This window comes from Podarcis melisellensis (assembly GCF_964234715.1).
Source record: "Podarcis melisellensis genome assembly, chromosome: 1".
Lineage (NCBI taxonomy): Eukaryota > Metazoa > Chordata > Lepidosauria > Squamata > Lacertidae > Podarcis > Podarcis melisellensis.
This window is the reverse complement of record NC_138528.1, coordinates 134,432,703-134,459,714: the sequence shown is the minus strand read 5'-3', so window position 1 is coordinate 134,459,714 and position 27,012 is coordinate 134,432,703. Positions and strand designations below refer to the sequence as shown.

The 27,012-nt window shown below is 43.7% G+C and overlaps 1 protein-coding gene across 1 annotated transcript in view; it reads left to right on the top strand.

The window, feature by feature from the left end:
• UNC80 (unc-80 homolog, NALCN channel complex subunit) overlaps positions 1-27,012 on the top strand; it is a 172,413-nt gene that overhangs the window by 132,219 nt on the left and 13,182 nt on the right. The window contains exons 46-60 of the mRNA XM_081900747.1: positions 1,464-1,602; positions 3,501-3,597; positions 5,227-5,397; positions 5,761-5,853; positions 6,872-6,907; positions 7,186-7,404; positions 9,552-9,752; positions 11,849-11,972; positions 14,616-14,741; positions 17,830-17,953; positions 19,068-19,274; positions 21,469-21,653; positions 23,372-23,537; positions 24,087-24,266; positions 26,124-26,262. Coding sequence (XP_081756873.1) covers positions 1,464-1,602; positions 3,501-3,597; positions 5,227-5,397; positions 5,761-5,853; positions 6,872-6,907; positions 7,186-7,404; positions 9,552-9,752; positions 11,849-11,972; positions 14,616-14,741; positions 17,830-17,953; positions 19,068-19,274; positions 21,469-21,653; positions 23,372-23,537; positions 24,087-24,266; positions 26,124-26,262 — 2,207 coding nt within the window. The remainder of the gene's footprint in view (positions 1-1,463; positions 1,603-3,500; positions 3,598-5,226; positions 5,398-5,760; positions 5,854-6,871; positions 6,908-7,185; positions 7,405-9,551; positions 9,753-11,848; positions 11,973-14,615; positions 14,742-17,829; positions 17,954-19,067; positions 19,275-21,468; positions 21,654-23,371; positions 23,538-24,086; positions 24,267-26,123; positions 26,263-27,012) is intronic.

Here is a 27,012-nt window from a genome sequence, read left to right as displayed (position 1 = left end):
ATATACAGTGGTGCCTCGCAAGACGAAATTAATTCGTTCCGCAAGTCTTTTCGTCTTGCGAGTTTTTCGTCTTGCGAAGCACGGTTTCCCATAGGAATGCATTAAAAATCAATTAATGCGTTCCTATGGAAACCACCTTCAGACCAGGTCTGGGGACAGTCTGTCCCCCGACCTCTTCTGAAGGCCGGCGGGGGGTCGAAAGTCTTTGCTTTCCCCCCCCCCCCCGCCTGCCTTCCCGGGAGAGCAGAGAAGCAGCGCTGCCTTCCCGCTCTCCCGGGAAGGCAGGCAGGGGGGGACAAAGACTTTTGTCCCCTGCCTGCCTTCGGAAGAGGTCCAGGACCTCTTCTGAAGGCTGGCGGGGGGCAAAAGTCTTTGCTCCCCCCCCCGCCTGCCTTCAAAAGCCGTCCGGGCGCTTTTAAATCGCCCCAGACAGTCCCGGGGCGATTTAAAAGCCCCCGGTTAGGCAGGCAGGGGGGACAAAGACTTTTGCCCCCCGCCAGCCTTCGGAAGAGGTCCTGGACCTCTTCTGAAGGCTGGCGGGGGGCAAAAGTCTTTGCTCCCCCCCCCCGCCTGCCTTCAAAAGCCGTCCGGGATAGCGGGAAGCGCTTCCCTGCTATCCCGGACCGCTTTTAAAATGCTGGCGGTGGGGAGCAAAGCCTTTCGGCCCCCTGCCGGCCTTCCTGGACCTCTTCTGAAGTCCGGAGGGGGGGGGAAGGCTTTGCTCCCCACCGCCAGCATTTAAAAGAGGTCCCCGGAGATTTCCCTATGGGCTTTCGTCTTGCGAAGCAAGACGATAGGGAAAATCGTCTAGCGAAGCGACACAAAAACCGAAAAACCCTTTCGTCTTGCGGGTTTTTCGTCTTGCGAGGCATTCGTCTTGCGGGGCACCACTGTACAAATGCAGCACCTAATTCTAGGTGACAGGGCTGCATCTTCCTGTTCAGTCTCCTGTTCGGTTGCTGCCACCTCCTGTTCAGCATCCCATATTGGCTGATCAAAGCACTCCCCAACTTCCATTGAGGCTCTCACAAAGCAGGATCTGGCATCCCCGCTTCTCCTGTGAAATGGCTGAAGTTGGGGCGGAAAAGGTAATCTGCCCTCCTTCAACCCAGGTTCCCACAGTTCAGCCGTCTCTCTGTCTGTTCTTCCTCCTCCTCTGCCTGGGCCTACCAATCCCAGCCTGATCCTGACAGTGCTGTGGGGCTCATGGAATAACTTCCTGATCTTTCACAGGAAAGTGTTGTTCAGTATCTCTCTCAGAAGTTTAGACCGCCTTGGGGGGGGCGGGGGGGATCTCCATTTTCTACATGTAACATACAATCGCCCTGTAGTACTGGATTCAAGCTAGTAGAATTTTTGTAAAACATATCACTATATACATATGATGCTACTTCCATCTGTAAGTGTAACAAAACGTAAATGGAACCTGAAAATCAGAATTACATTTATTTTTTGAAATGCAGGATGCAACAAACAATGCACCCAGCAAAGGCGTATCGGCTCAGTGCCTGTTTGATCTGCTGCAGTCCTTAGAAGGAGACACTCCTGACAACCTGGACATTCTGGAACTAGTGAAAGCAGAAAAGCCTCTAAAATCATTAGGTATTTCCAAAGTTTCTTTGAATTAGCTTTTTTATGAAATAAATATGTCTTTTCTGTTAACCTTTGAACATACTTCAGCTTCAACTCTTATTATTTATTTAGGTTTAAAATGCCAATGTGTTCACCCCACTTTATCAGCATGAAGGACATTATTTATATAATTATTTATAGATGGCCTTTTGGCGTCCAAGGCAGTACACAAAACTGTTTATAAAGTATTAAAAATACAATAGTTATTGTCTGCCACAATTTGTCCATTCATCCAACCTTTGTTTTGGACAGACTCCCAAGACCTGCCCATTGCAATACACACAAACTCTCCCATAATAGCAAACACCTGCCTGTCCTCCTGAAGCACAGTGAGGCTTCTTTCAAGCCTCTACATTCCCAACCCCCTGCCTCCTTAACTCTAAAAGTAAGCATCGCCGCAGCAATGGCACAGGTGATTTCATAGTCACTCCAGGAAAAACGTCTTGTTCTGAGGGCCTACTCAGAGCAAGGCAGGAGCTGGATACAAGAGGTCTTGCTGTTCGGTGGGCAGCAGCAGCAGGACTTGTTGGCAACCAGTGGTGGGCCCAAGGGCTCAATATGCCACCGCGCCATCCCACCTCCTGAGGCAGTTGCTTCAGTTTGCCTAGTGGAAGGGCTGGCATTTTCCTTGTGGGAAAACAGTTTCCTTGCTGAACTGTTGTTCAGCAGCCGAAGTGCTTCTGACATGCACAGTTTCAGCTGCCATGACAATTCCGACTGACAAACCTTTTCCAAACCATTTGGCACAGGGATGGAGAACTTGTGACCCTCCATATGTTGTTGGGCTCCAGCTGCCATCATGCCCGACCATTAGCACTGTTTGCTAGGGCTGATGGGAGAGTCCAACAATGTCTGAATGGGAGCCAGCTAACTTGCACCAGAGCGCAGGAGCCAAAATAGGACAACCTGGGATCCAATCAGAAGTCTGGATAACTTCTGTAATTCCGGGGTGTCCTGCTCAAAGTAGGATAGCTGAGAAGTATGCAACATCGGACATGGTGCCTAGGAGCCGTCACTGTTAGCAGGAAGGAAGTGAGCAGGGAAGGGAGGATTTGTTTGCTCTGATCTCACCGCAGCAGGGACGCGGGTGGCGCTGTGGGTTAAAGCCTCAGCGCCTAGGGCTTGCCGATCGAAAGGTCGCGGTTCGAATCCCCGCGGCGGGGTGCGCTCCCGTTGTTCGGTCCCAGCGCCTGCCAACCTAGCAGTTCGAAAGCACCTCCAGGTGCAAGTAGATAAATAGGGACCGCTTTCTAGCGGGAAGGTAAACGGCGTTTCCGTGTGCAGCTCTGGCTCGCCAGAGCAGCGATGTCACGCTGGCCATGTGACCCGGAAGTGTCTTCGGACAGCGCTGGCCCCTGGCCTCTTGAGTGAGATGGGCGCACAAACCCCAGAGTCTGGCAAGACTGGCCCGTACGGGCAGGGGTACCTTTACCTTTACACCGCAGCAGCATCTTGCCCTGGCAGTGCTAAGGAGATTGCTAAGGCCAAAAGTCTGTTGTGGGTGGGTGTATTTAATTTTGCTAACTTATGTGCTAACTAACCAGCCAATACCAGCTGCAATATATTTAGGTTAATAACCAAACCTATTGCTAAAGTTCATTGTAGGTCAAATTTACTCTTGTGCCATTATTATCATCATAAAAAACCTTCAGGGATAAATCCTATTATACAAATCAAGATCTGCAATAGAAAGAGAATTACTTGCCTAAGAAATCATGGTGAGCGGGTGGCTAAGCCCACAGAATATCGGATTACAGTTCAGTAATCAATTTACTGGGCTGCTGTTGATTTGTTGAATAGATCTCTCCTCCTTATTGTGTCACCCCCATTTCACAGAATTTTTAATCTACTCCCCCCCCCCTTTGCAGATTTCTGCTACGGCAACGAGGACCTGACTTTTTCCATCAGCGAGGCCATAAAGTTATGTGTAACAGTTGTTGCATATGCCCCTGAGTCATTCAGAAGGTAACCTATGTTTCGGGGTTGGAGTTTGAGTGCATTTGCAAATAAAACTCTGATGGCATGAGCCTAGCAGAAAGAGTGGTACCTTGGTTCCCAAACTTAATCCATTCCGGAAGTCCGTTCCAAAACCAAGGCGTACTTTCCCATAGAAAGTAATGCAAAATGGATTTATCCGTTCCAGACTTTTAAAAACAACCCCTAAAACAGCAATTTAACATTACTTTTACTATCTAACAAGACCGTTGATCCTTAAAATGAAAGCAATAAACCAGGCTGCAATCTACTACCCAGTATCAAAAACTGGCAGTGATCTACCCATTGTCATTGTGCACCAGGTTCAAGGGGTGGGGGAGGAAAGGCCAAAAAAAATGTCTCTCTGAGGAGCCAGTTGGCTTCTCCCCCCCCCCCCGCCAGCCCTTTCTCCCCCCTAAAACTGCTTCCCCCCCCCCCAGCCCTTCTGGATGCCTCCCCGTCCAGCACCTTCTCCAGGGCTGGCATGAGCAGCCTCCGCCACTTGGGCACGCTCTCCTCACTGAAGAACTCATCCTGCCCGTGCCGCCCCACGCCCTGTGAGGGGAAGCGGCAGCAGTCACTGCTGGGGCCTAGCCGCTTGGCATTGCTCTGGGGCCTGGAGCGGCAGCCATGGGTGACACCTGGTAGCGGAGGATCGGGCAGTTGGTGGGGGAGGGACCCAGCCCTAGGGGGTGGCGACATCCCTTGCCCGCTCGCTTGCCGCCCGGTGCTGGGTCCCTCCTCCACCTTTGCCGCCACTGCAGCATCAACCACTCCCACCTCCAATTCTGGATGTTGCCTGCAGCCGCCATGACCCCAGCACTGAGTCAGGGAAGGCCAGGCCAGGCGGCAAGAGAGCAGGCAACAGAAGTGTGGCACTCAAAATGGAAGTGCAACACTCAGAATGGAGCACGTTTGGATCCAAAAATAGTTTGCAAACCAGAACACCTACTACCGTTTTTGCGGTGTACGAATTCCAAGTTGTTTGTGAACTAAGCTGTTCAAAAACCGAGGTACCACTGTATGTCTCCTTTTTAAAGAAGTATAATATGGGCAAATTATGGCCCTATGTATGATTTAAACCTTTTCCAAAGTTGCCTTTTTAAAAAGTTTTTAAATGGTGTGTATATTTCTAGGGAATAGAAGAGCTGTTCAGGAGTTGAAGTTGTGCTTGCTTCTCAGACTGTCAGTTGCTTTGAAGACCATGTGCCTAGGATTGTGCTTGTGCACTGCTTGCTCTACTTCAGTAAACATGACATAGCACCCAACATATGCACATGGCTCCTCTTGTAGGATCGTGAAACGTTTTTTAGAGCTGTCATTTTACTCTTAGCACCTACCCTGATTGTTTCAGGTAGGCTGCCTGATTTTTAACAGTGCAGTGTATTTGTATTCAATTAAACATTTGTTTAGTAATTATTAATACTATAATCATAATTTCTTTAATTATTAAACTGTTAAACTCAAAATATTGCTCCAAGGAAGCTATCCTAGCCCGTCAGCGCTGTGCGAAGAAGCAGGGAGCAAGTTATATGCTTGTTCAAATTATTAGAATTCTGTATGCTTGGGTGCACCCTTGGTTTGATGGATTTCATCCTCACATGATTCACATGGGCTCAGTCTTCAGATGCTGATGGTCCTTGAAGCCCTGGTTCCCTGTTACCTGCAGAGGCTTAAGAGGCAAACTTCCCAGGTGGAGACAGTGACAGCGGCTCGAGAGGAGATTGCTGCTACGGCTGCTCTTGCTACATCATTACAAGCCCTCTTGTACAGTGTGGAAGTTCTTACCAGGTGAGCTGCTCCACTTTTGTGACTGTGACCATGGAGAACGTAGGAAGTGAAGAACACAAGAAAATTATTTCATGTTAGTCCCTGTTGTAAAAGTTGATAGGTGTTCTTTCATGAGGACTGATTTGAATTGCCAAAGGAGAATTCAGATCAGCACAATCTTCAGATATGATACAAAAAGTGTGGGGTGTTTTATTTCAATATTTAATTAGCAAAATCTGTTTAGGTGAAAAACTTGAGGTCAAAAGCAAATACTGGACCTTGATCACAGCATTTGGGTGATAAAAATTCACATTTCTGTGGTAAATGCAAAAATTGTCACCAGGATATTAGTTTTTGACCCTGCCTTTTTTCCCCATTAAACAGGCCAATGACTGCCCCTCAGATGAGTCGCTGTGATCAAGGCCATAAAGGAACCACTACTGCTAACCATACTATGTCGTCTGGAACAAATACTAGGTAATTAACTGGGGCTGTCCTATGACTTGCTGATCCAAGCTCCAGTTCCTAACGTTCCTGATGATATTGTATGCGTGTGCACATAGTTTCATGGGGAAACATGGAGTTTGGGACTATGGCTTTGGGAGAAGAGCGTAAGAATTGCCTTGCTGGATCAAGCCAAAGGCCCATCTTTCCCAATTTCTTTTGTTTCCAGCAGTAGCCTGCCCAATACTCACAGGAAACTTGCAAGCACAACATGAAAGAGAAGACAATTATATGTTGTTATCTGCTTACAGCACCGGGAGAGCAGAGCTAGAATGCATGTGTGTGTAGAGGAGGTTCCTTGTTTCCCCATGAAACTGTATACACACACAACATACATAGGGTCCAGTAATCCTACCCACCCCACGTCCCTCCCCATGACAAGAGGGGATCTAAGTTCTACTGAGCAAGATGAACCTCAGGCTGGAGCTCCAGGCAGAGGCAAGCCAATGTGCCTCTCCCTCTCCCCTTCTGCATTAAGCTGAAGACAGGAGGCATGTGGGCTACCCTCTGTGCCTAAGAGCATTCCAAGCTCAGAGCATCCATTGGGTGCAGATGCGATCTTCCATGCCTCTGCCACCCACCTCTGCTCTTGGCTGAAGGCTGGCTGCTTTGCCTGAGCACTGTCAGGAACAACCACTTCAGGTGCTCAGAGCACCTGTTGGGCACTGAACCAAAGCAATCCAATACCTCTCCACCTGTCCCCATCACCTCTAAGGTGAAGGCTTGCCTCTGCACTTGATGGGGTATTCTGAATTTAGAACACCCGTTGGGCATAGAGGCAGAGCATTTATGGATTGGAGTTCATGCACAGACAACTCCATTGAAGTGTTACACCCATGCATGGATGTCAGGTGGTGTCAAAAGCAGAATAAGTGTGTTGGGAGGGAAGGCATGCTCACCACATGCTATGGGAGCATTGTCTGAAGGGGTCCAAAGTGTATTTAAGGTCCTCGGTCTTTTCCCTTATACCATTTTCCCTCTGTATTTCTAGATACCCAGATCAAGGAGCCAAACTGCACTTTATCAGGTACTGTAAGTTTGCCACCCAGTCTCCTTAGCATTTGTGATGAACACCTCTGCAGTTTTCTCTCTCCCTGGGTTCCAATGTCAACAATTTGCTACAAGGGGAAATCGACAATAGACTTTTTATCTCTATCTAGTCTCCCTAGCTGCTCACTCTTCATTTTCTGTCGATAGCCAAGCCATGATTTTCATGGGTTCAAAAGGAGGAGTTCGTTGCAATCTTTTATTTTATCAGTGCATTTTCTCTGTTTGCACCTTCATATTCTGCATCTTTCCCTTCAGGGAAAACCTTCACTTGCTGGAGGAAGGCCAAGGCATTCAGCGCGAGGAGCTAGATGAACGCATTGCTAGGGAGGAGTTCAGGAGACCCCGTGAGTCCCTGTTGAATATCTGTACTGAGTTCTATAAACACTGTGGCCCCAGACTGAAGATTTTGCAGAACCTAGCTGGAGAGCCCAGAGTGACTTCCTTAGAGCTGCTGGATGTTAAGTCTCATATGAGGTATTATTTTAATAACACATTAAGTATATGTCTGAAATATGTACAGTATATATATGAAATATGTAAAACATATATCAAATTGTTGAAGCATATATGGTAATATATTGCAGGAGCTTTATTTAATGTTATCACAACACCTTTATGGAGAATCCTAAAGCTTTTGACAACAGACAAGCTCATGCATAAACCAAATCATGGCTAAGCATAAATGTGTGTGCGCGTTGCTCATCCCTTGGTCCTGCTGCTGCTGCACAACCTGGAGCTAGGCCATAGTTTGGCTTTGTGTTACACCCAGACTTGTTAAATTGCAAGCTCTTTGTATTGCTTTAGCTGAAACCGTTAGCCCCACCTAAAGCATGGTGTTGAGTTCTGGGTTAGCCTAGATTAAAGGGAGGCAGTATAGGCATGCAGAAGAAGGAGCAGGCTTGTCCTCTTTTGTTCCAGGGGCAGGATTTGAACCTGTGGATGGAAATTTACAAGAAACATTTAGCATTAAAAGCTCAGCTAGAGTTGGTAGTTGGGGAAACCATGTGGAATTAGTAAGATGTATTTATCAGAAATAACAGGTTCTCATAGCTCAGTTTGTTAAGCCTAAATATGTACACAAGCCTCCTGCTTGTGCACAGAACCTATTTGCCACTTCTGTCATGTGACCCATAATAAAACAAGGAAACTACTAATTAACCTTAGTGTCCGCTGTTGTCTGAAGTAGGAAATTGTATACAAGCATTGCAACAAGCCAGGTTGTTAATACATCAAGTGCAAACTATATTTTAATATCCTGGCTTTTTCTGACGCAGTTAACCATAGGTTTCCATTTTGGATGAAATAGGAAACTATGGTTATTTAGAGGCTTCATGTTTTAATTGCAGCTGATGGCAAAGGGCTTACAAGTTCAGGCAAACAGCTGGTGCATATTTTAGTTTATATAGCTATCTATATCTCCATCAAATCTGGCATCCGTGTTTAGCGCTTATTTGTAATATCAGGGGAAGAGAGCCCTTGACCTTCTTCCTTGTCATCCTTGGGCAGTGGATTTGTGCATTTTTGGACCCTACATGTGGCTGCTTTATAGCTGTTTTTACATCTACAGGATGGAGTTCAAGAGGTTTCTCACTTTCTTCATGACCTGCTGATACATTGTTACTCAATATATGCCATTGATTTATGATTTTTTAAGTTGTGTCTCCAGTTGAATTCGTGTAATACTTACATTGGCTGTGGAAACAAATAGCTGCTTCTATTGTGGTTGAGGTTCCTCATGTAAACATTTTAAAAGCAAGTTCTCTCAGTGATTGCAGCTTCATGAAAGTTTGGTCTGTGTATTTTAACAGCTTCACTTACTTTAGTCTTTATGAATATCAAGAACTAAAACTGAGCTGAGGCTGTTTTGAATCTTGTTACGAAAAATGATAGAAAGACATGCATAGGACATTTTCTTGCTGAGCCACTCAGACATTGTCTGGAGCAAAGTGAAACTGATAGTGCACTCATAGGTTTAAGTCTCTTAAGATTTTATGTTCCTTTAGTTTTGCCATGGAGTGTTGCAGTGGTGGCCAGCCCATTGCCCACAGCCATTCTCTGCAGCCCACCAAGCCTTAGAGAGCTCCACTCATTTTTCACTACTGCCCATCAACTGGGCTCTGGGGGGTAGGTAGCATGGGGGAGGGTAGTGATCTTCTGTGTGTTGGTAAGGATTGCTGTCCCGTGCTTTTATCTCCCCACTTCAATTGTGCCCCCCAACCACAAACAGCTAGGCTTGGGAAGCACAAATTCAATGGTGCTATGCGTTCTCAGGGAGGCTCCTCCCTGTGTTTCTATCCACCCATGTGGGGTATGTGCACACATGTGTAACTGAGTGCTAATGTTTCTGTGTTAATCTGTATTGGCACAGCAGGTTCTGCTCATGCCTATGGGCTTGTGCCCCTCCACCACCACCCCATCCCCACCTGTAACCCACAGGGCCAAAATGGTGACCCACTTCTGGCCCACTGTGAGCCTCAAGTGTGCTGGAAGTTGTGTTCTTAGATCACTTAACGTTCTTTTGAATGGGGTGTATTTTCCCACTGTGCAGTGGTTGTGGCTCTCTACAAAGGGGCTCACTTGGTAGAATCTGAGATTTCCCTCTTAACGAGCAGTAATTTTAGGTTGGCAGAAATTGCACATTCCCTTCTGAAGCTGGCACCTTACGACACCCAGACGATGGAGAGCCGTGGGCTCCGGCGATACATCATGGAGATGCTGCCCATCACTGACTGGACGGCCGAGGCAGTGAGGCCTGCCTTAATCCTCATCTTAAAGCGATTGGATCGTATGTTCAATAAAATTCACAAGATGCCTACTTTGAGGTGAGCATGTATGACGGAAACCTACAAGGGTCCGTTTCTGTTGTTGCAAGCCTTGAAGGAAGGGTATGTCATTTTATTGACAGTGTTTTGCTGCACTGAACTCTCACAGCAAAAAATAAATAAATGTATTTTTCCTATTGTTGTATATGCATGCGGCCACATTTGTGAGACAACAATAGAGGAAATGCATCTTTTATGACGAACCATAGCAGAACTGGTAAAAATATGGCATCCACCACAAAACAGGTGCCCAGGAATAATACTTTTTTTGTTGATTTTGTCATTTCTAAAATCTCATGATTTTAAGAATGAAGCATATGTGATATAAATTCTGTAGGACCGTGAATACGTTTTGTTGTAACTGTCTGTAACTTTATTAAAATGCACTTAAATGCAGGATTCTAAACTTTCTGGAGCTTAAAAAGCCATATGAATAGTCTTATTTTGCAAAGGCAAAGAAAAATGAGGTCGTTTCAGAAGTCATTGAGACAGGGCTCATGCACACTTCCTCTGGTCCTACTCCTTTCCCCTGGGAAAAAACACTCTTATCACTCAGATGGAGCAAACGGCAATTACAGTTTTCTCCAGATTGATGTTTGCACTGATTTAGCACTAAAGAGCTGTTTTTCCCTGGGAAGGGAGTGGGACAAGGCGGAAAGCGCTTAGACCCGTGCTTTCTAGGCATGGGACAGGCAGAAGTGTGGATGAACTCCCTCAGTGCTGTTTTTCCTGCATGATATTCTAGCATGTTTTAGCTACATCAGCAAACATATGGCTCAGATTAGTCATCTGAGTGAGAACATACTGGATCTTGAAACATGTTACCTGGATAGCTGCTTAGATAAAAGACGTGTGAGAAAAGGCATGGAAAAGACATGGAAAAGCTAAGGGGATTTCCCAAAAAATATTTAACAAAGTGAGATCCAGTCCACAAAGTTTTATGCCCCAATACATTTGCTAGTCTTTAACGTATCATGCAACAAGTTTCTTCCCAGAAAAAGTAATCTGGAACTAGGCTAAAGTTGTATAAATTTGATTTAATGATTTCTTATCTGCATGGGCAAATATCCATATCAAGACTGTCTTTGTTCATCTTCCCAATGAGATGAAATAAACTAAACATTATTCCTCCCCTTATTTCCTGTAACCAGTGTGTATCAAAATGATGTTAATGGAAACTGAATTGTATTTTGATGTGTGTGCCATCCCAAACTATTATTTTGTTCTCCAAATCTTACCCGTTTTTTTAAAAATATTGTTTCTTCATTTTTTAAGCATTAAGGAGTACCCTAGGGACTTGAATGTTGAAATTCCTTCCTGCTCTCCGAGAGTGACATTGTGTCAGGAAGACAAGCTAATTCTGCTTGTGAAGTTTTTCTGATTGGAACCTTGGAAAGTCCACTTGTTATAATTATCCCTTGTCATAGGAAAAGCCAGGATGCAAAGGGGTTTGGGCACTACTTCCCAGCTTTATAAACCATGGTTGGGGTTGAGCATTCCTCTCTTACCCACCTCCCCCTCGGTCATCTGACATCTTTGGTGCTTCATTCTTGTCTTGTGTTAAGCCATAGTTGTCCGCTACATCTGAACTGGAGAACCCTGGTTTAATCACAGAAATCTGGTGTTTTATTTCTGATGGGCAAATTCAGAATACCCTTCTCCATAGAGATTTGAAGCAGCAATCAGCCTACATTTTGGGGACAATATATATCCTTTGAAATTAGTGGAGGAGAAGCATACTATTGCCATTTGCAGTATGTCTGTTTAAAACAAATTCACAGGACACCACGTTGTTAGTTTCTTGCATATACACACCAATTCCTACTCCTTTCGATTGTTGATCTGGATATTTTTCTATCGTTTGTTGAGTCTCATGGCAACACCTCTTTGCTGTAGGTCCAGTTTCTTCTGCAGTGCTTTCTGTGCTTCCCTGATTTCTGAATAGTGTAGGTAAAATGCACTTGTTGTAATGCAATTTTTTGCCATCTGAGATGCCCTTGTCTGAAGCATCCCTCAGAGTCCTTTTGTCTCAGTCACCTTGTGCAGGGTTTCTGGGTGGAGCCGGATGCCTAACACCACCTACTGTTGTGTTCCAGGCGACAGGTTGAGTGGGAGCCTGCCAGCAGTTTGATTGAAGGGGTTTGTTTGACACTTCAGAGGCAGCCAATCATATCCTTCCTGCCTCACCTTAGGTCACTGATCAATGTCTGTGTCAATCTGGTGAGTAACCAACATTCCAATCTCCTGCACATCTACCAGACTTCCTTCTGTGGTAGAGATTCCCCATTTCCAGTCCCAGTCCTACTCATGGAAATAAGCTATTTAACTGACACTAGAAATAGTGGAGTTCATTTTTAAAGTGGTGCATGGGGAGCGAATGGGGAGGGAGCCCATAGCCTAAGCCCAGTGACTGGTTTTTGCTGCTTTCCATGCACCATTTTGAAAATCCATTCCTGCATATTGCGCCGAGAGTTGAGGGCTGCAAGTTGGAGAGTGGTGGATACTGCACACACCTGGTAGAGGAGTTGGAAGGGGATGGGGGAAGCTGGAAACATACTCAGTCTCAAGTTGTTGAAAGACAACATTTTTTATCGCTCTGCAAAAGGGCATAAGCAATTGGCTAGATGAATTACTAAACTAAATTTGCTTTGACATTTGTAATGTCCCTGGTCTAAAGTAACTTTTAGATTTTCTTGTACAATGTTCAGATCCTTCTGCCCCTTTATCAGGGTGAAAGAGAAATTCAGTTAGGTTCACATTTTAATGCAAGCCTACCTAATTTGCACTTCCTGAAATAATATGCAACCCAAAACACAACTATCCCTCAAAATATTCCCTGTTCTGAATTTTGCATTGCAGTTCTCCAAACAAAATGCATACAAAATACATATATTGGGGGGTGGGAATGTGCATTAAAATGCATTTAGTGGTGAAAATAACTTACAAAATGCTTTATATTGGGGGGAATTGCTTGCAAAAATGTGCACAACAGCAGAAATGTATACAGAAATGGTGATAAATATTTGTGATGACGTTTTTAAAAGCCAAGTGAGAAACTGAAGCAGAAATGTGGCAAACTGAATTTAAGAGCAGAAAATGAGAAACTGAGAGAAACTAAAATGGACATTTTTATCCATCTCGGTGTTGCTGTGTGTTTTGTACATTTAGATTGCTTTAAGGGGGTATAGAGCCACTGGAACAAGTCTGTGCAGTAGCAGACAATTCTGTTTTAGATCTTGACAGTTCCTATACTGGAATTAAACTCTCACAAGGTTTCATTCAAGTTAAGAATTTATGCAAATCCTGGATGTCTGCCATTTTAATGGGGATCATTGCTCCAGACAAGCCTTCACAAACAATGCTTGATCAAATTTGCTGGCACCCATCAGTGATGTAAAGAAAACCATAATTTGGAAACATATAATTTGTAATACAGAAAACACTTTAGAGAGTGCAGAAATGGTATCTTAGCATTTATCTGCCTGTTTATCCAGTACTGCAAAGCATTTTGCACCGAACCTTCCTTCTCCATACATACAATAAAAGTAGACTTAGACAATTATATCCACAAGATATATTGACAGATGGTTTCAAAAGGGAAGTAGATTCATTAATGGAGGACATTTATGGATATTAGTAATATTGGCAAAATTGAACTTCCATGTTCAGTGATAATGATACAGTTGTTGAAGGACACACAGTAGAAAGGACTGTTGCCTTTGTGCCTTGCCTGTTAGTTGGCTGGCCAACTGTTGAAAACAGATCACTGGTCTAAATGGACCCCTGGTTTGATCCAGCCTTTGACTGGACTTAACTGTCCAGGGGTCCTTTACCTGACCCTGAACGGTCCTGTTATGTCCCACATTGCTTGGAAGTTATCAGCTTATTTGATCAGCCATTGGAATTTCCACTTCCCCAGGTGGTTGTAAGTACCGCTGGAGACATTTGCAATCTTTTCTGTTTACTTACAAGTATACAAGTTGAAGTAGAGCCAAGCAAGGTGACTATTAGTCATTCAAGCAATATTTATTCATATTTATTCAGCATCACAACATATTAGCAAGAAACCTGTGTCAGCCATAAACTTCTTAGGGAACTTCTAGCAAGATCTAAACTCAGGACACCTTCAAATTGCTTAGAACTAATGTTTAACTGCATCTAGAGAGATAGCTTGGAGTAGCCACTGGATGCAAGTGAAATAAGGACTGTATTCTTAACTAACAGATGCAAAGCTGAACAAAACCCTTTGAAAGGGGTTCATTTTTTGTAACCTCAAAGCATTCTAGCAACATAATTCATTCTAAATGAAAATATTTTGCAGGCATAGATTTGAAACAGTTCAATCCCCCTCAAGATTTAACCTTTGAAATAATAGCACATCCATACAGGAGAGTCTGAACATTGTATAAAAACCAGTCTAGGTCTGACTCAGGACATTACCATGACATAATAAGGGAACAGCTCAAGCCAACTAGAAACACTGTGATTTCAGTACCTTTTTCTATTGAGTACGGTAACTACATGGCATACCCTCCAACCCCTCCTCCTTCTACCAGTACAGTGCTGGTTTTTCAGGGCTAGTACTGGGTACATTCTTAAATGTACTGGTTTTCCCTGTGCCTTCTGACCAACCCCTCTGGTTAACCCTGTAGCAGTCCCTGTTTCCTCCCCACCCACTTCCTGTTAGAACCACTCCTTTTCCTTACTGGCCCCAGCTACCGCAAGACACTGTGGAGGACTCATAATCGCAGAGCAACCCCAGTCTTGCGCTACCTGAAGTGTGTACCTTACCAACACTGGAGGGTATGGCATGGATGGAATTGCAATAGTTGGTCATGGTGCTGTGCTGTGTTTGTATTGCAGGTGATGGGAGTAGTAGGACCTTCCAGTGTGGCCGATGGATTGCCCCTTCTTCATCTCAGCCCTTATCTCTCGCCACCTCTACCCTTCAGCACAGCTGTTGTCCGGCTTGTAGCATTGCAGATTCAGGTGTGACTGCCTTGCCTGTTCAGCAGGCTTTGCTTATCATGTGGTTGAGACACCAACTCATTGGTGCTCTTGTTTTCTGCGAAAGCTGGGCAAAAACTGTGAAGCAAAATGAAAATTTCCCAACAAATATGTTAATAGTTTGGAATGCCATGGCATTTAGCAATTGTCCAGATCCTCGGTGGGTACCAGTTTAGCATAGCCCCACTGAAGTCACATTGGGACTATGCAGGTTTAAACCAACCGAAGAGCTGACACAAATGGTAGTTGTACTTCTCATGACTGATAGATAGATAACCATGGTTACTTTTTAGGCTTAGAACAAGAACAAAAGAGGTGAAGAACTGCAGGACTTGTATAGGTCATGGGTATGCAAGCTTTGAAATTTAAAAAAATTCTCACACTATCTGAAATGACTAGATCAATGTACGCTGATGATGTCTTGTTGTTTTTTTGCAATACGAGGACCAGCTATTTTGCCACTGAAAATTTCTGTGTAATTTCAAACTTTGCATTGACACCTCACAAACCGTTATTAGTTGAATGAGAAATTGGTTATGACTTTTGAATCTTAGGATATTTTGAAGTTCACATAAGGCATTCCTTTCTTTTCTAAAGTGTAGATTCTTAGATTAATTATTTCTGTCCAACTGTATTGAACTATTGTTGTTGTTATAGGACATTTGGGTAAACTGAACCTTAATTCAAATAACAGTGTGATGAGACCACAGAAAGTATAAATGCATAGAGTAATTTTTTTATACTAATCATCAAATACTATATTTACCTATCTTTAATATTGGAAATGTAATAATTTTGTTCAGTGAGTTACAGTGCTACTCTCTCACAAAATGCAAGCTGTGTGCTTTAGGTTTTTCAGGCTTCCATGTTGCCTGGACTTCTTTGTTGGCACCAATTTAAGGTAGTGAGGGGAAAGGCTCTCAGCTACTAAATGCAAAGGCAAGCTTTCAGCCCCATTTCCAGGTTTCCTAACAGCACTAGATTTGTGCAGAAATATTACACATATAGATTGGTCCACATGTGGAATGATGTAGTCCTTCTATGTTCTGACTAACCTACTGTACTTTGCCCAGGTTAATTGGAAAGGAATCAAGAGGGGGCTTTTTCAGAGTCTAGATGAGAGAGAGTCATGATAAAAGGGGTGGGGTGGGAGGAATAAAGAACCAAAGCACAGATTTAGAGAAATTGAAGCATATGCGTGACTAAAGAAAGATGTCAGTAGTGTATTTTGATTGAGAGTGGGGTCAGCTTTGGAAAAGTGGTGTATAATGTTTTAAATAAATACATTAACAGACCGGGGGGTGGGGCAGGGAGAGTTAATATAATACATTCAGTTTAGCTAGAAGTAGTCATGTCAGTCTGTGGCAGCAGATGTATGCACCTTCAAACATGTTTCTTGTTTTTTAGTCACATACTCTTAGGAAATAATTTTGTAGTTCCAAGGCTATATGGATATTGAATTTTTTTTTTAAAAAAACCCACAAAAACCTAAACCATTTCACAGTTAATATGTTTCAGATGGAGTTGGTACATGTTTATCTATTACTATTAAGTTGCAGCAGTGTTGGAAATACATCATTATAAGATACACGTTGTTTTGAGAGTCCGTTCATTTCACATTCAAATCCTATGTGTGTGTATAGGCTCCAAAATTTGCATTGTATCTGTGCATTTTTAAAAATTCCAAACTCTCTCTGAGTCACTGTGTTCACTCCACTTTGATCTGTGTTTTGGGTTCCGAGCTGCTCTGTGTGCAATAAAGGTCTGTGGTTCCCTTGTCCTATGCAATGGGAAACATAACAATGGACATAGATTAAATTTACAGGCACAGGAGCCTCCAGAGTAGATTAAGCCTGACAAATTGCAGACAAATAAGTCCAGGGGCTTTTTATAAGGGAAATAAAAGGGGTTCATTTTCCTCCATGATCCCTTAATTGGGAGTGTGAGTTTGTTTCTTTCTTAGCTTAAATGAATTAGGAAGTGTGTATTCTTGCTCATAATATTTAAAAACTTTAAAGTCACACACCAGCTTCTCTTTGGGGTGGTTTTTTTTGTCTTCTGATAAGCTTTCACAGGTCTCCAATAGGTCCTACAACTCTTCCTGTGAAGCCCTGAAGAGCTCTGTTGTAGTGCTAAAGCAGAGCAATGGACTTTTTTTAAGTGTCTAAATTTAAAAAATAATAATCCTACACTGCTGTTCTTCAACAGCATCAAAATTCAGCCCTCTATAGTGCCCTGCAGGCAATATTCCAAAAGGCCTCACTTATTGCAAAGCCCATGAACCTAGAGAAAAAGAAATATATAGGCAATACAGCAGAAAAGAACACAGAAACTGAATAACAGAGTGACATGACTTTGGGGGGACTCCGATCTGACCCAGGGAGGTATTGACATCATGTTTTGACTTTGAAGTGGGGAGATCCCTGAAACACCCTAATTCATCTCATCACTCAGCTCTCACACAAAGCCTCTGCACACCCCTAAGTACAATTCACACCTAAGATGTAAGTATTGAAGAACTTACAAACCTTGCTCAAATTGTGCTCTCAATATGCTTTGGACTGTAACTCCCATCACCACAGGAAGCACAGACATGACTCCATTCGCCACAGCAGCATTCAGCTGTGCTGGCTGGGACTGATGGGAGTTGTAGTCCAAATAATAATAATAATAATAATAATAATAATAATAATAATAATAATAATTTATTTATACCCCAGATTGGACAAAGCTGCTTCAGTTTCACGTAGTTTTTGTCACTGGCAAAGCCTTCCTGTTTCCAGAGTGTCAGAACACAATTACTGCTATTAATCTTTGGCATTTGGCATATCAAGCCTCAGGATCAAGCAAAACAATATGGGGCTAAACTCCAGATTTAAATTTAAGAGATTATGCTGAAACTGGAATTTGAGTCTTTTGTAGATGTCATCCAAGCTGGTGAACTCACCCAGATGTGGACACAGGGCATTGTGTAAACGAAGTGTTGATGGATCCCTTTTTCTTTGACTATACTTCACCCCTATACTCTACCAGTACAATATTTTAATTCTTTTTTATTATTACTGCACAGGCTTTGAAAGAAGATTTTCCCCTAAGCCACGTGATCTCCCCATTCACCAATCAGGAGAGAAGGGAAGGAATGCTTTTAAATCTACTGATTCCATTTGTGCTCACAGTAGGATCAGGAAGCAAAGGTCTGATTAACAGAAAGATTCTTCTGTTTCCCCCTCCCTGCTGCCTCTCCGAACCAGAAAATGTCTGTGCATCCGTCCACCTCTATGTTTCTTCTGCTATGAGCGTCCTTAAAGTGGTGTGTTGTCAGCTGGGCTTGTAGGGGACAAACAAAAGGAAAAGGGTGTCCTTTTATTTCAGCTGTGTTTTCTGAATTCACTCTTTGACAGAGGAGCTCCTCTTTTTGAGATCAATGAAAGACAGATTATCCTGGCAGAGCAAAAGCAAAAACAAAACACCCCACCTATGTGTAAGAAAGAAATGGAACCAAACTAGAAAGCCACTTAAGCTACTCTTCACTGAATTCCATGCCACTTGAGTGGTTCGAACTCTGCTTTTCACATTACAGTTAATTCAGTATGACCGATTATTTTCCAAAGGGCTCATTCACCTGAGCAAATTGCTCTGCCACATAACATTTTTTGTTTGCAGAATATGGCTAGATATATTTTCAAAATGAGAGCAAGAGCATCAAGTGATACTGCAGGCTCCCACCTCTCATAGAGTTTGTATGCATACTTAAAGTACATATGTATGAGGCTCATTTATAATTATATTTTGGGAATGATTCATGTTCTTACGTAGCTGCATTGTTTTACACATTCTGGATGTCCCGTGACTGTATTATAAAGTAGTTGTGTTCTTTGTTATCAATCAAGCCCTTCTAGGTGTCGTTTCTTTTTGTTTTCCAATATTCTGTGTAGCACAAGCATATTTTTATCCTGAAAGTGTGACCCAGAGAAAAATGTTGAGAACCATTGCCTTGGGGTTAGTAAAGAAATAGGAAGGGTGTCCCCTCACCTGATCATATCAACCCTGGTGGGAACCTGTCCTTAAAAGTCAAAGGACAGTGAGAGGGTGGGGAAAGTGCAAGTGAGCATAAACATCATGTTGGTTAAAATTAGGTGCTGTGTATGTTGGTGTTGTAGAATAACCCCAGCTTTTGCTTGCAGGAGGAGAAGGTAGAGGGGGACCAATTGGGTGTGCCGAATGTTCATATTGCATCAATCGTGCTGAACCTGTTTGGTGAGTCAGCTCCTGACCTGTTCTATGTCTTTTCCCTTTGGTGTCATGCAGACAGCCCTTGGCTGGAGCAGCCAGAGGTCCTCCTCCTGCTCCAGACAGTCATTAATATTTTGCTGCCACCTCGCATCATCAGCACTTCCCGCAGTAAGAACTTTATGCTGGAGAGCTCTCCTGCCCACTGCTCCACCCCTGGGGATGCAGGGAAGGACTTGCGCAAGGAAGGGCTAGCCGAATCCACTAGCCAGGCAGCCTACCTGGGTGAGTGAAAGCTTCTGTCTGCCAGAGCTGAAACAAAAAGAAAGAAAGAAAGAAAGAAAATAAAGGAAACTGAGAGTTGGTGCATGCATGCTTTTCTATCTATTGATATCTATTGATTCTATCTATTGATTTTATGTGACATTTCATCATTTGACGTCTTAACACTTGATGGCTCACAGCTGAACATGTAAACTGCTTCCCCTGAAAAGCATCATGTTTGAGGTGACGTTTGAGTGATCTAAAAGCTCTGGCTTGGATCCTAAGTAAAGTCAAACTAAGGAGGTTCACTGGAGAAAAGTTTCCTTTCTCTGGTTGGCTTGCAGGAGGTGTGCAGAACACAGTAGGCAACCCCACTCCCCAACAGCTAAAGGGAGCCAGGGGCATGTGGCCTAAACTGCAGTTACTTACAGGCAGCTCCCAAGGCTGTTCCTCCAGTTTGGGTGCCTGGTAAGCTGCTCATTCTCCTTGTTTCTAGCACACATTACTTTCTGCAGTTTATTTTGTACTTGTCTCTTCACCGCTCCCTTTCCCTTAATTTATATTTTTTCGTTTCTGATATTTTGGGAGAACAGGAAGGGCTCTGCCTCATTTGTCTTCTCTGCTTCTCTCTTTTCTCTCCTATTCTGTTGTTATAATTTTTCAAACAGTGCAGATTTAAGCATATAAATCTTCAGAGCCTGGAAACAGGAGACATCTGGAGACTCCTGCAGGCTGGGCTGGCATGGGTGGGTTCAAGCCAAACACTCTTAAAAGGGAAACCACGGCCCTTTTCATCTTCCCTGGGAGAGGGACCACTGGACCAAAGGTTCATTATTTCCCCATGTGTAGCCTGTGTTTGGTCTGCAAGCAACAATGAAACCTCCATTTGAGTCTCTTAGGACTATTTAATTAAGGCTGTCCTCACTTGAGGTACTCTTTCTTGTGGTTATTGTTGCCAGTCTGAAGAGATCTCCAGATTGGAGGCTCTGTCTATCAAGTCCAACATTGTGCCTTTAAGGAAGACAGAATAGTACTAGGGCCTAAACCATATTTCCTTCCTAATATCAGTCCTCTTTGTCACAAAAATCAAGAGCTTCCTGTAACTTCTTTCTGTCCTAATTCTTCTCCCAACCCTCTCAGTGGGCATGACATAAGCTGGACATTGGGGCAGCAATACATTGGGGCAGAAGGTGTTTAGATTGACCTTGACTAGGTGGGTTCAGGACATGGCTGCTTAATATTATAGCCCATCCTACCAGCATTTTCCACTAATGTTCTGTTGGACGAGATTTGCAGGGCTGCTACATGGACTTGTGAGCTGCTAGACACTGTGAGATTGATAAGCAGAAGTAGCTTTCGTCAGTAGGGTGCTCAGCCACCTGATCCTCCTGATTGGTATTGCAGTTAGCTTGGGCAAGTTGCATTGTTTTCTGAAGGCCTCCTGTATGCCAGTCACAGATAAGAACTTTGGGCTAGTCATGTTCCTTCTGGTGAGGTTTGGAAGGTCTCCAGCCCCTCCCTCTTATTCTGATCAGGAGGATGTTTCTCATACAGGGGCTTCTGCACATTTATCTCAGTTTGGCTGACATATTGCACCTTCCAGGCCACAGAGGGTGTTTTTTCTTCTTGGTTTGTCTTCATATTGTCTCCTCCTTCCTTTCTTCTTCCTTCTACCTGCTCTGTCTTACACTCAGCCACAGAGGGAAATCTGGAAGGAAATCCTTGGAAGCTGCTGTGACTGCAATATAAATCACATGCCGTCTTCTGGGTGGTGTGGATGTATGTTTAACCTGTTATATTCCAGAGGCCTCTTGCATGCCCACCAGAAAGAGCATAAGAAGAGTTGTGCTTGATCAGGTCCAGCATTCAGTTCTCAGTGCCCAGCTAGACAACAGTGGGGCCTGTTTGCACTCTTTCCCCCCTCCAAAAAAGCGAAGCCTCTCAGAGCTTCATCAGGAGCTCTGCTGAACAATGTAGACGGCTGCTGGTGGAGGAAGAGGGAACAGGAAACTTAAATTGTTTTTATGAATTTATGACTAGACTAAAAGTCGGAGTAAGAATTATAATCAATAAACAACATTTTGTCTGCTTTCTGGTGAAGAGCTTGAAGCTGACGAAGAAAGGCTTTGGGCACGCTAACGTTTATGCATGCAAGTGTTGCATGTATTGCCACCACATAGAACTTTAATTCTTCTGACATTTGTTTTGCTTTTAGCTTTGAAGGTGATCCTTGTCTGTTTCGAGCGTCAGCTTGGCAGCCAGTGGTATTGGCTAAGCCTGCAGGTCAAAGAGATGGCTTTGCGAAAAGTAGGAGGGCTTGCTCTGTGGGATTTCATAGATTTTATTGTTCGCACCCGAATTCCTATCTTTGTGCTTCTTCGACCCTTCATTCAGTGCAAGGTAAAGCTACTTTTAATGTTAATCACCATTTCCTTGTGAAATGACATTGATAAACCAGATTTTGGGGGGGGGGGGGAGGAGCGAGGAATGCTTTGTTGTAGTAGCACTCTGAAAAGTGAGAGAGTATTCCTTGGATACTAAACAGGCTTGAGTACCCCTGTTGTTTGCCTCAAAGGAAGAGCAGGAAACATTTCAAAGGTGTTGAGTCTCTAGACCAGGGGTAAAGGTCAGGATAAAGGTACCCCATGATCATTAGGTCCAGTCGCGGATGACTCGGGGGTTGCACGCTCATCTCGCTCTATAGGCCGAGGGAGCCGGCGTTTGTCCGCAGACAGCTTCCGGGTCATGTGGCCAGCATGACTAAGCCGCTTCTGGCGAACCAGAGCAGTACACAGAAACGCCGTTTACCTTCCCGCCAGAGTGGTACCTATTTATCTACTTTCAATATGACATGCTTTCAAACTGCTAGGTGGGCAGGAGCAGGGACCAAGCAATAGGAGCCCACCCCATCAGGGGAATTGGAACCGCTGATCTTCTGATCGGCAAACCCTAGGCTCTGTGGTTTAAACCACAGCATCACCCACATCCCTTGGACCAGGGGTAGTCAACCTTTTTATACCATCCGCCCACTAATGCATCTTTCTTGATGGTAAAATTTCCTTACCACCCCCCAGTGCTCAATGGAAGGAGGATTCAGCTTGTGCCGTAGAACCCCCTACTGCCCACCTAGAATCCTGAAACGCCCACTAGTTGGCGGTAGGGACCAGGTTGACATCCCCTGCTCTAGACCAAGGGTTTTCAACCAGTGTGCCATGGCACCCTAGGGTGCCATGAATGATGGTCAGAGCTGCAGTAGGCAACACTGGCCTCTGTCCCTCTTTCCTGCCCTCCGCCTTCTGATGCCCTCTTGCGTCTCTGCCTCCCCAAGGCTTGCACAGCTGTTTGTTGTAGCAGCCCTGGCTACCAGCTTCCCAGGCAAATGGTGCCTCTGGAGCTGGCCAAGGAGTGCTGGTTGTCAGGAGCTGAGGCAGCGTTAGAGTAAGCAAGCAAGTGGGTGAGGAAGCCCAGTCAGCCACTCCACCAGACCTTGCTGTTGGGAATGGATGGACAAGTGGGAGACCGGGCAGTGACCCCTGTATGGTCTCAAGCAGAGAGCTAATAAGCCCTGTTACCTAAGATCCTTTCAAGTGACGAGCTTAGAATTGAAACTGAGGTTTATGCAAAGTGGGCATTCTGCCTTTGAGCTATGGCTCCTCCTCTTAATTTTAAAGCAGTATTTTGATGGTGTTTCTTATTTTTATAAATATAAACTTTATAAACCTATAAATATAAACAAAACCAGATGGCATTAAAAAACGGAACTGGCATTACAAAACTGAACCAATATCTTTGTTGAGTATTACGAGGGTCACTTGCAGAATCACTGAGAGTGTTGACTTAAAACTACCGGTAACTGGTTTTGTTTTGAGCCAGTGTGGTGTAGTGGTTAAGAGCGGTAGTCTCGTAATTTGGGGAACCGGGTTCGCGTCTCCGCTCCTCCACGTGCAGCTGCTGGGTGACCTTGGGCTTTGTTGTGGGGGAGGAAGGGAAAGGAGAATGTTAGCCGCTTTGAGACTCCTGAAGGGGAGTGAAAGGCGGGATATCAAATCCAAACTCCTCCTCCTCTTCTTCTTTTGTTTTTGTTCTTCCTGGATCTTCCTGACCACCCTCACCCCCAGTTGCTAGCCCAGCCAGCTGAGAATCATGAAGAAATGACTGCTCGACAGCACATTGCTGACCAGTTGGAGCGGCGCTTCATCCCACGCCCTCTCTGCAAGAGCTCTCTCATTGCGGAATTCAACAATGAGCTAAAGATCCTCAAGGAGGCTGTGCATAGTGGGTCAGGTGAGGAAATCGATGAATAAAAGCCAGTTGAGAAAAGATGCACCTCAGATAAGAACATACTACACTAATCATCACTTAACCAACAGCACAATGCATTAAACCACATATCACTTCTAAAACTGAAATTGGAAAGGATCAATAATTTAACTTTTTAAAGCTTTTGTAAAATGTTACATTGACATCCCTTAAGGTTGAAGTCCTGCAAAGAAATAATTGCCACCTGGATGGTGGTGAGACAATATCTTCTAAATATATAGTGTAATTGAAAACCAGTGACTACCACTGGTGCCCATCAAATATGGTGAGATAAATGTCTTTCATGACATTTATTCAATCAGTCTCAGGGAAGTGCTTCTTGTAACTTCATAGTATCATGGAATTAAAGTAAGTACATTAGGAAAGCTTCTCTTTACATTGCCTGCACGTCCAATGGCTCAGAATCTGCAGATCACTGACCCTCCTCCTTTCGTTCCTGCTGTGGAAAAGAACTAAGTCTTGCCAACTTTCATTTTAATGAACACCTCTTTTCCGCCACCTTAATTTGTTCAGCCTACCAAGGTAAGACTTCCATCAGCACTGCAGGCACCTCCACCTCTGCGTACCGACTGAGTCTCGCCACGATGTCGCGCTCCAACACTGGCACTGGAACTGTCTGGGAACAGGATAGTGAGCCTTCCCAACAAGCTTCCCAGGATACTTTAAGCCGGACAGATGAGGAAGATGAAGAAAGTAAGTACCCAACATTGCAGTGGTGATGTGGCAGCAAGCCTGTTTCTTTAAATCTGGATCCCCTGCAGTCATCTAAAAAGCCTGGGGCAGAGGGAGATGCATTGGGAGGTGTGCACAATCCTTCCCCTGAGTTGAAGCATTTTTACTCCCGGAGGAGTTTATATAAGATCAATAAAAACAAGGCATTATCTGCCCATAGGTTTATAATCTAAGATACGTCTTATAAAGGGCTTTTTTTCAGCCAGAACTTGCTGGAACTCAGTTCTGGCACCTTTCAGGTGGGCGCCATTGCCATTCTAAGAGAACAAGGGAGGTGCTCATGGTGAGTTCTGCCACCTCTTTTTCTAGAAAAATAGCATTGATCTCATAAAGCGGGGGGGGGGGGAGGATGGAGAGGAAAAGAAGTAAACAAGCAAAGGCAGACAGGCAGGCAGCTGTTCTTAAAGTTACATACTACTACTTATAATGGCCAACTGGAATGGAAACAGTTCAGGGAAAGGAGATGGATGGAGCTGATATCTCAGCAGAGCAAGTGGAAATACTCTGCTCCCCTTCCCTTCCTCTGATGCAATGGCTGCGGCCAGGTGACAGTGGAGGGACGAAAGAGCCTGGGGTCTTTCAGCAGAGTTGCTGGAGTGGCCATGTTCCATCTCTTGCTCTGCTGCAACCTCCCAGCCTACCTGTCTACAGTCTTCTTCTGGCATAGCTTTTTTCCTTGCTGTGCTCTAATACTAGAAATAATATTAGGGAAACGCACCTGGCACTTTCATATACACCTTTAGGTACCAGGTGAAAACGTTACTGTTCAACCAGGCCTTGTTCTTTTAAAAGTGTTTGTGGGAGGGGGTTAGAGGCTTGTTTTGTTCTTGTTTTCATTATGTATTTTGTGATTTATGCTGTGAACCACCCTGTGATCTTTGGAGAATGGGTGGTATACAGATTTATTTAATAAATTTATTCATTCATTCATCTAGGAGAAAAGCACTAGGCAGAGGGGCTACAGGAAGGGAAACTGCTCTCCTGCCCCTTCCCTTTATTACTGAAAGTGAAAATTGGCCCTCTATTTTCTGTATGGCTGCTACAGATACAAACACAGATTTAAACACACGGCTGTTGCGCTGCGATTTACCCATATGGACAATTAAATGGTGGACACATATTAATTTAAATTATACGGACTAAAAAAGCAATTAAAAAAGCAGAGTAATCTTTTTCTTAACAAATATTGCCTTTATGTACATTATTTTGTACTTAGATTTTTATATTTATACTTCTTATATTTGAGAGGGTTTACAAAAAACATTTTGATTATTTTTTATCATGGGGCTGAAATTTTTGTATATTTGTAGGATTTTGCTGCCCTTTTTACAGTTATATTAGGAAGGGAAGACTCTTCCTGTTACAACTGCTACAAATATTGCTCTGCTGAAGTTCGAACTAAGGCGGCAAGCTTTAATTTATTTCATTTTTAGCTGATTATTATTAAAAGTAGATTTAAATTACTCAAGCTGAGGCTGAAAAACAAAACAAACAAACAAACAAACAAACAAACTGGTTTATACTTCTTGAAGCCATTTTCATTCTGATATGTAACTAAGGTCTGCAATCCAGTACACACATAACCTGGGACTCAGTCCCATTGAAGCCAGTAGGGCTTTCTCCCAGAAGGCTTTATTATAAGGCTTGAATTTTGGCAGCCATGAAACTATTAACCCCAAAAGCTATATGTGAAACAATTTACCATCTGTTGTGGTTGTTGTTGTGGTGGTTGTTGTTGTTGTTATACCCCAGCCACTAGGTGGCTTACAGCAGATATTAAAACATAAGGTGAGAGATTCTTCATCCTACCCCCTCTAGATGATTCCGTGAGCATGCCCAGTGTGGTAAGTGAACACGAAGCATACCTCATGGGTGCCATTGGGAGGAGGAGATTCTCCAGCCATCTCTCCAGCATGTCTGCACCTCAGGCTGAGGTGGGCATGTTACCCAGCCAAAGGTAACAATACGGGCTATTTCACATTTCCTGACATCTCTCACAAGAGCAGAAATTACGAAGGTATAATATAGTGTTCAACACATGGGTGTTTGGAGAAGAAGAGTTGTCACAAGGACAAATAAAATAAGAAATGAGGCAAGGCAACATTGGCTTTATGTTAAAATGTGTATGGTGTAGGAACTACTGTTTTAATCCTACATATTAGAAACTTATACATGTTTTCCTTGATACTTATTAGTGAGGAATAGGTAATTTGAAGAGAGATTGTTGTTCTTGTTAACTTTCCATTCCATGACCTAGTCTAAGTTACAGATATGTTCTGCTAAATCAGAGTCTCAGCTGAAGGTGCTTGTGAATGCAACATTTTAAAATAATAAAAACATATGGATCACTATCTTGGACAGATCTGTCCATCTAGTTGAGAAGTAGCTGAGCTACTTCTATGGTCCTACAGCTAAGGAGTCCTACTTTTTGAACTAAATGTTCTTTTGTTGCATTTGCACAGAACTTTAGGCACTATGGTGTGTGGCATATTGAGAACATTAGGATGACTTTAAAATGTAAAGTGAGATTTTAGACAGTAAGAATGTGTAACCATGAACTGTCCCATACCTGCTGACATAGGAAAAGCTAACTGTGCTCATGGTGCATGGGTGTGTGGGGGCGTGTATGCAAGAGAGAGAGAATTTGGGGGTTTTAAATCTAGCGATAGCCCAACTTTTATATTCACTTGGCAATCATTGGAAAATA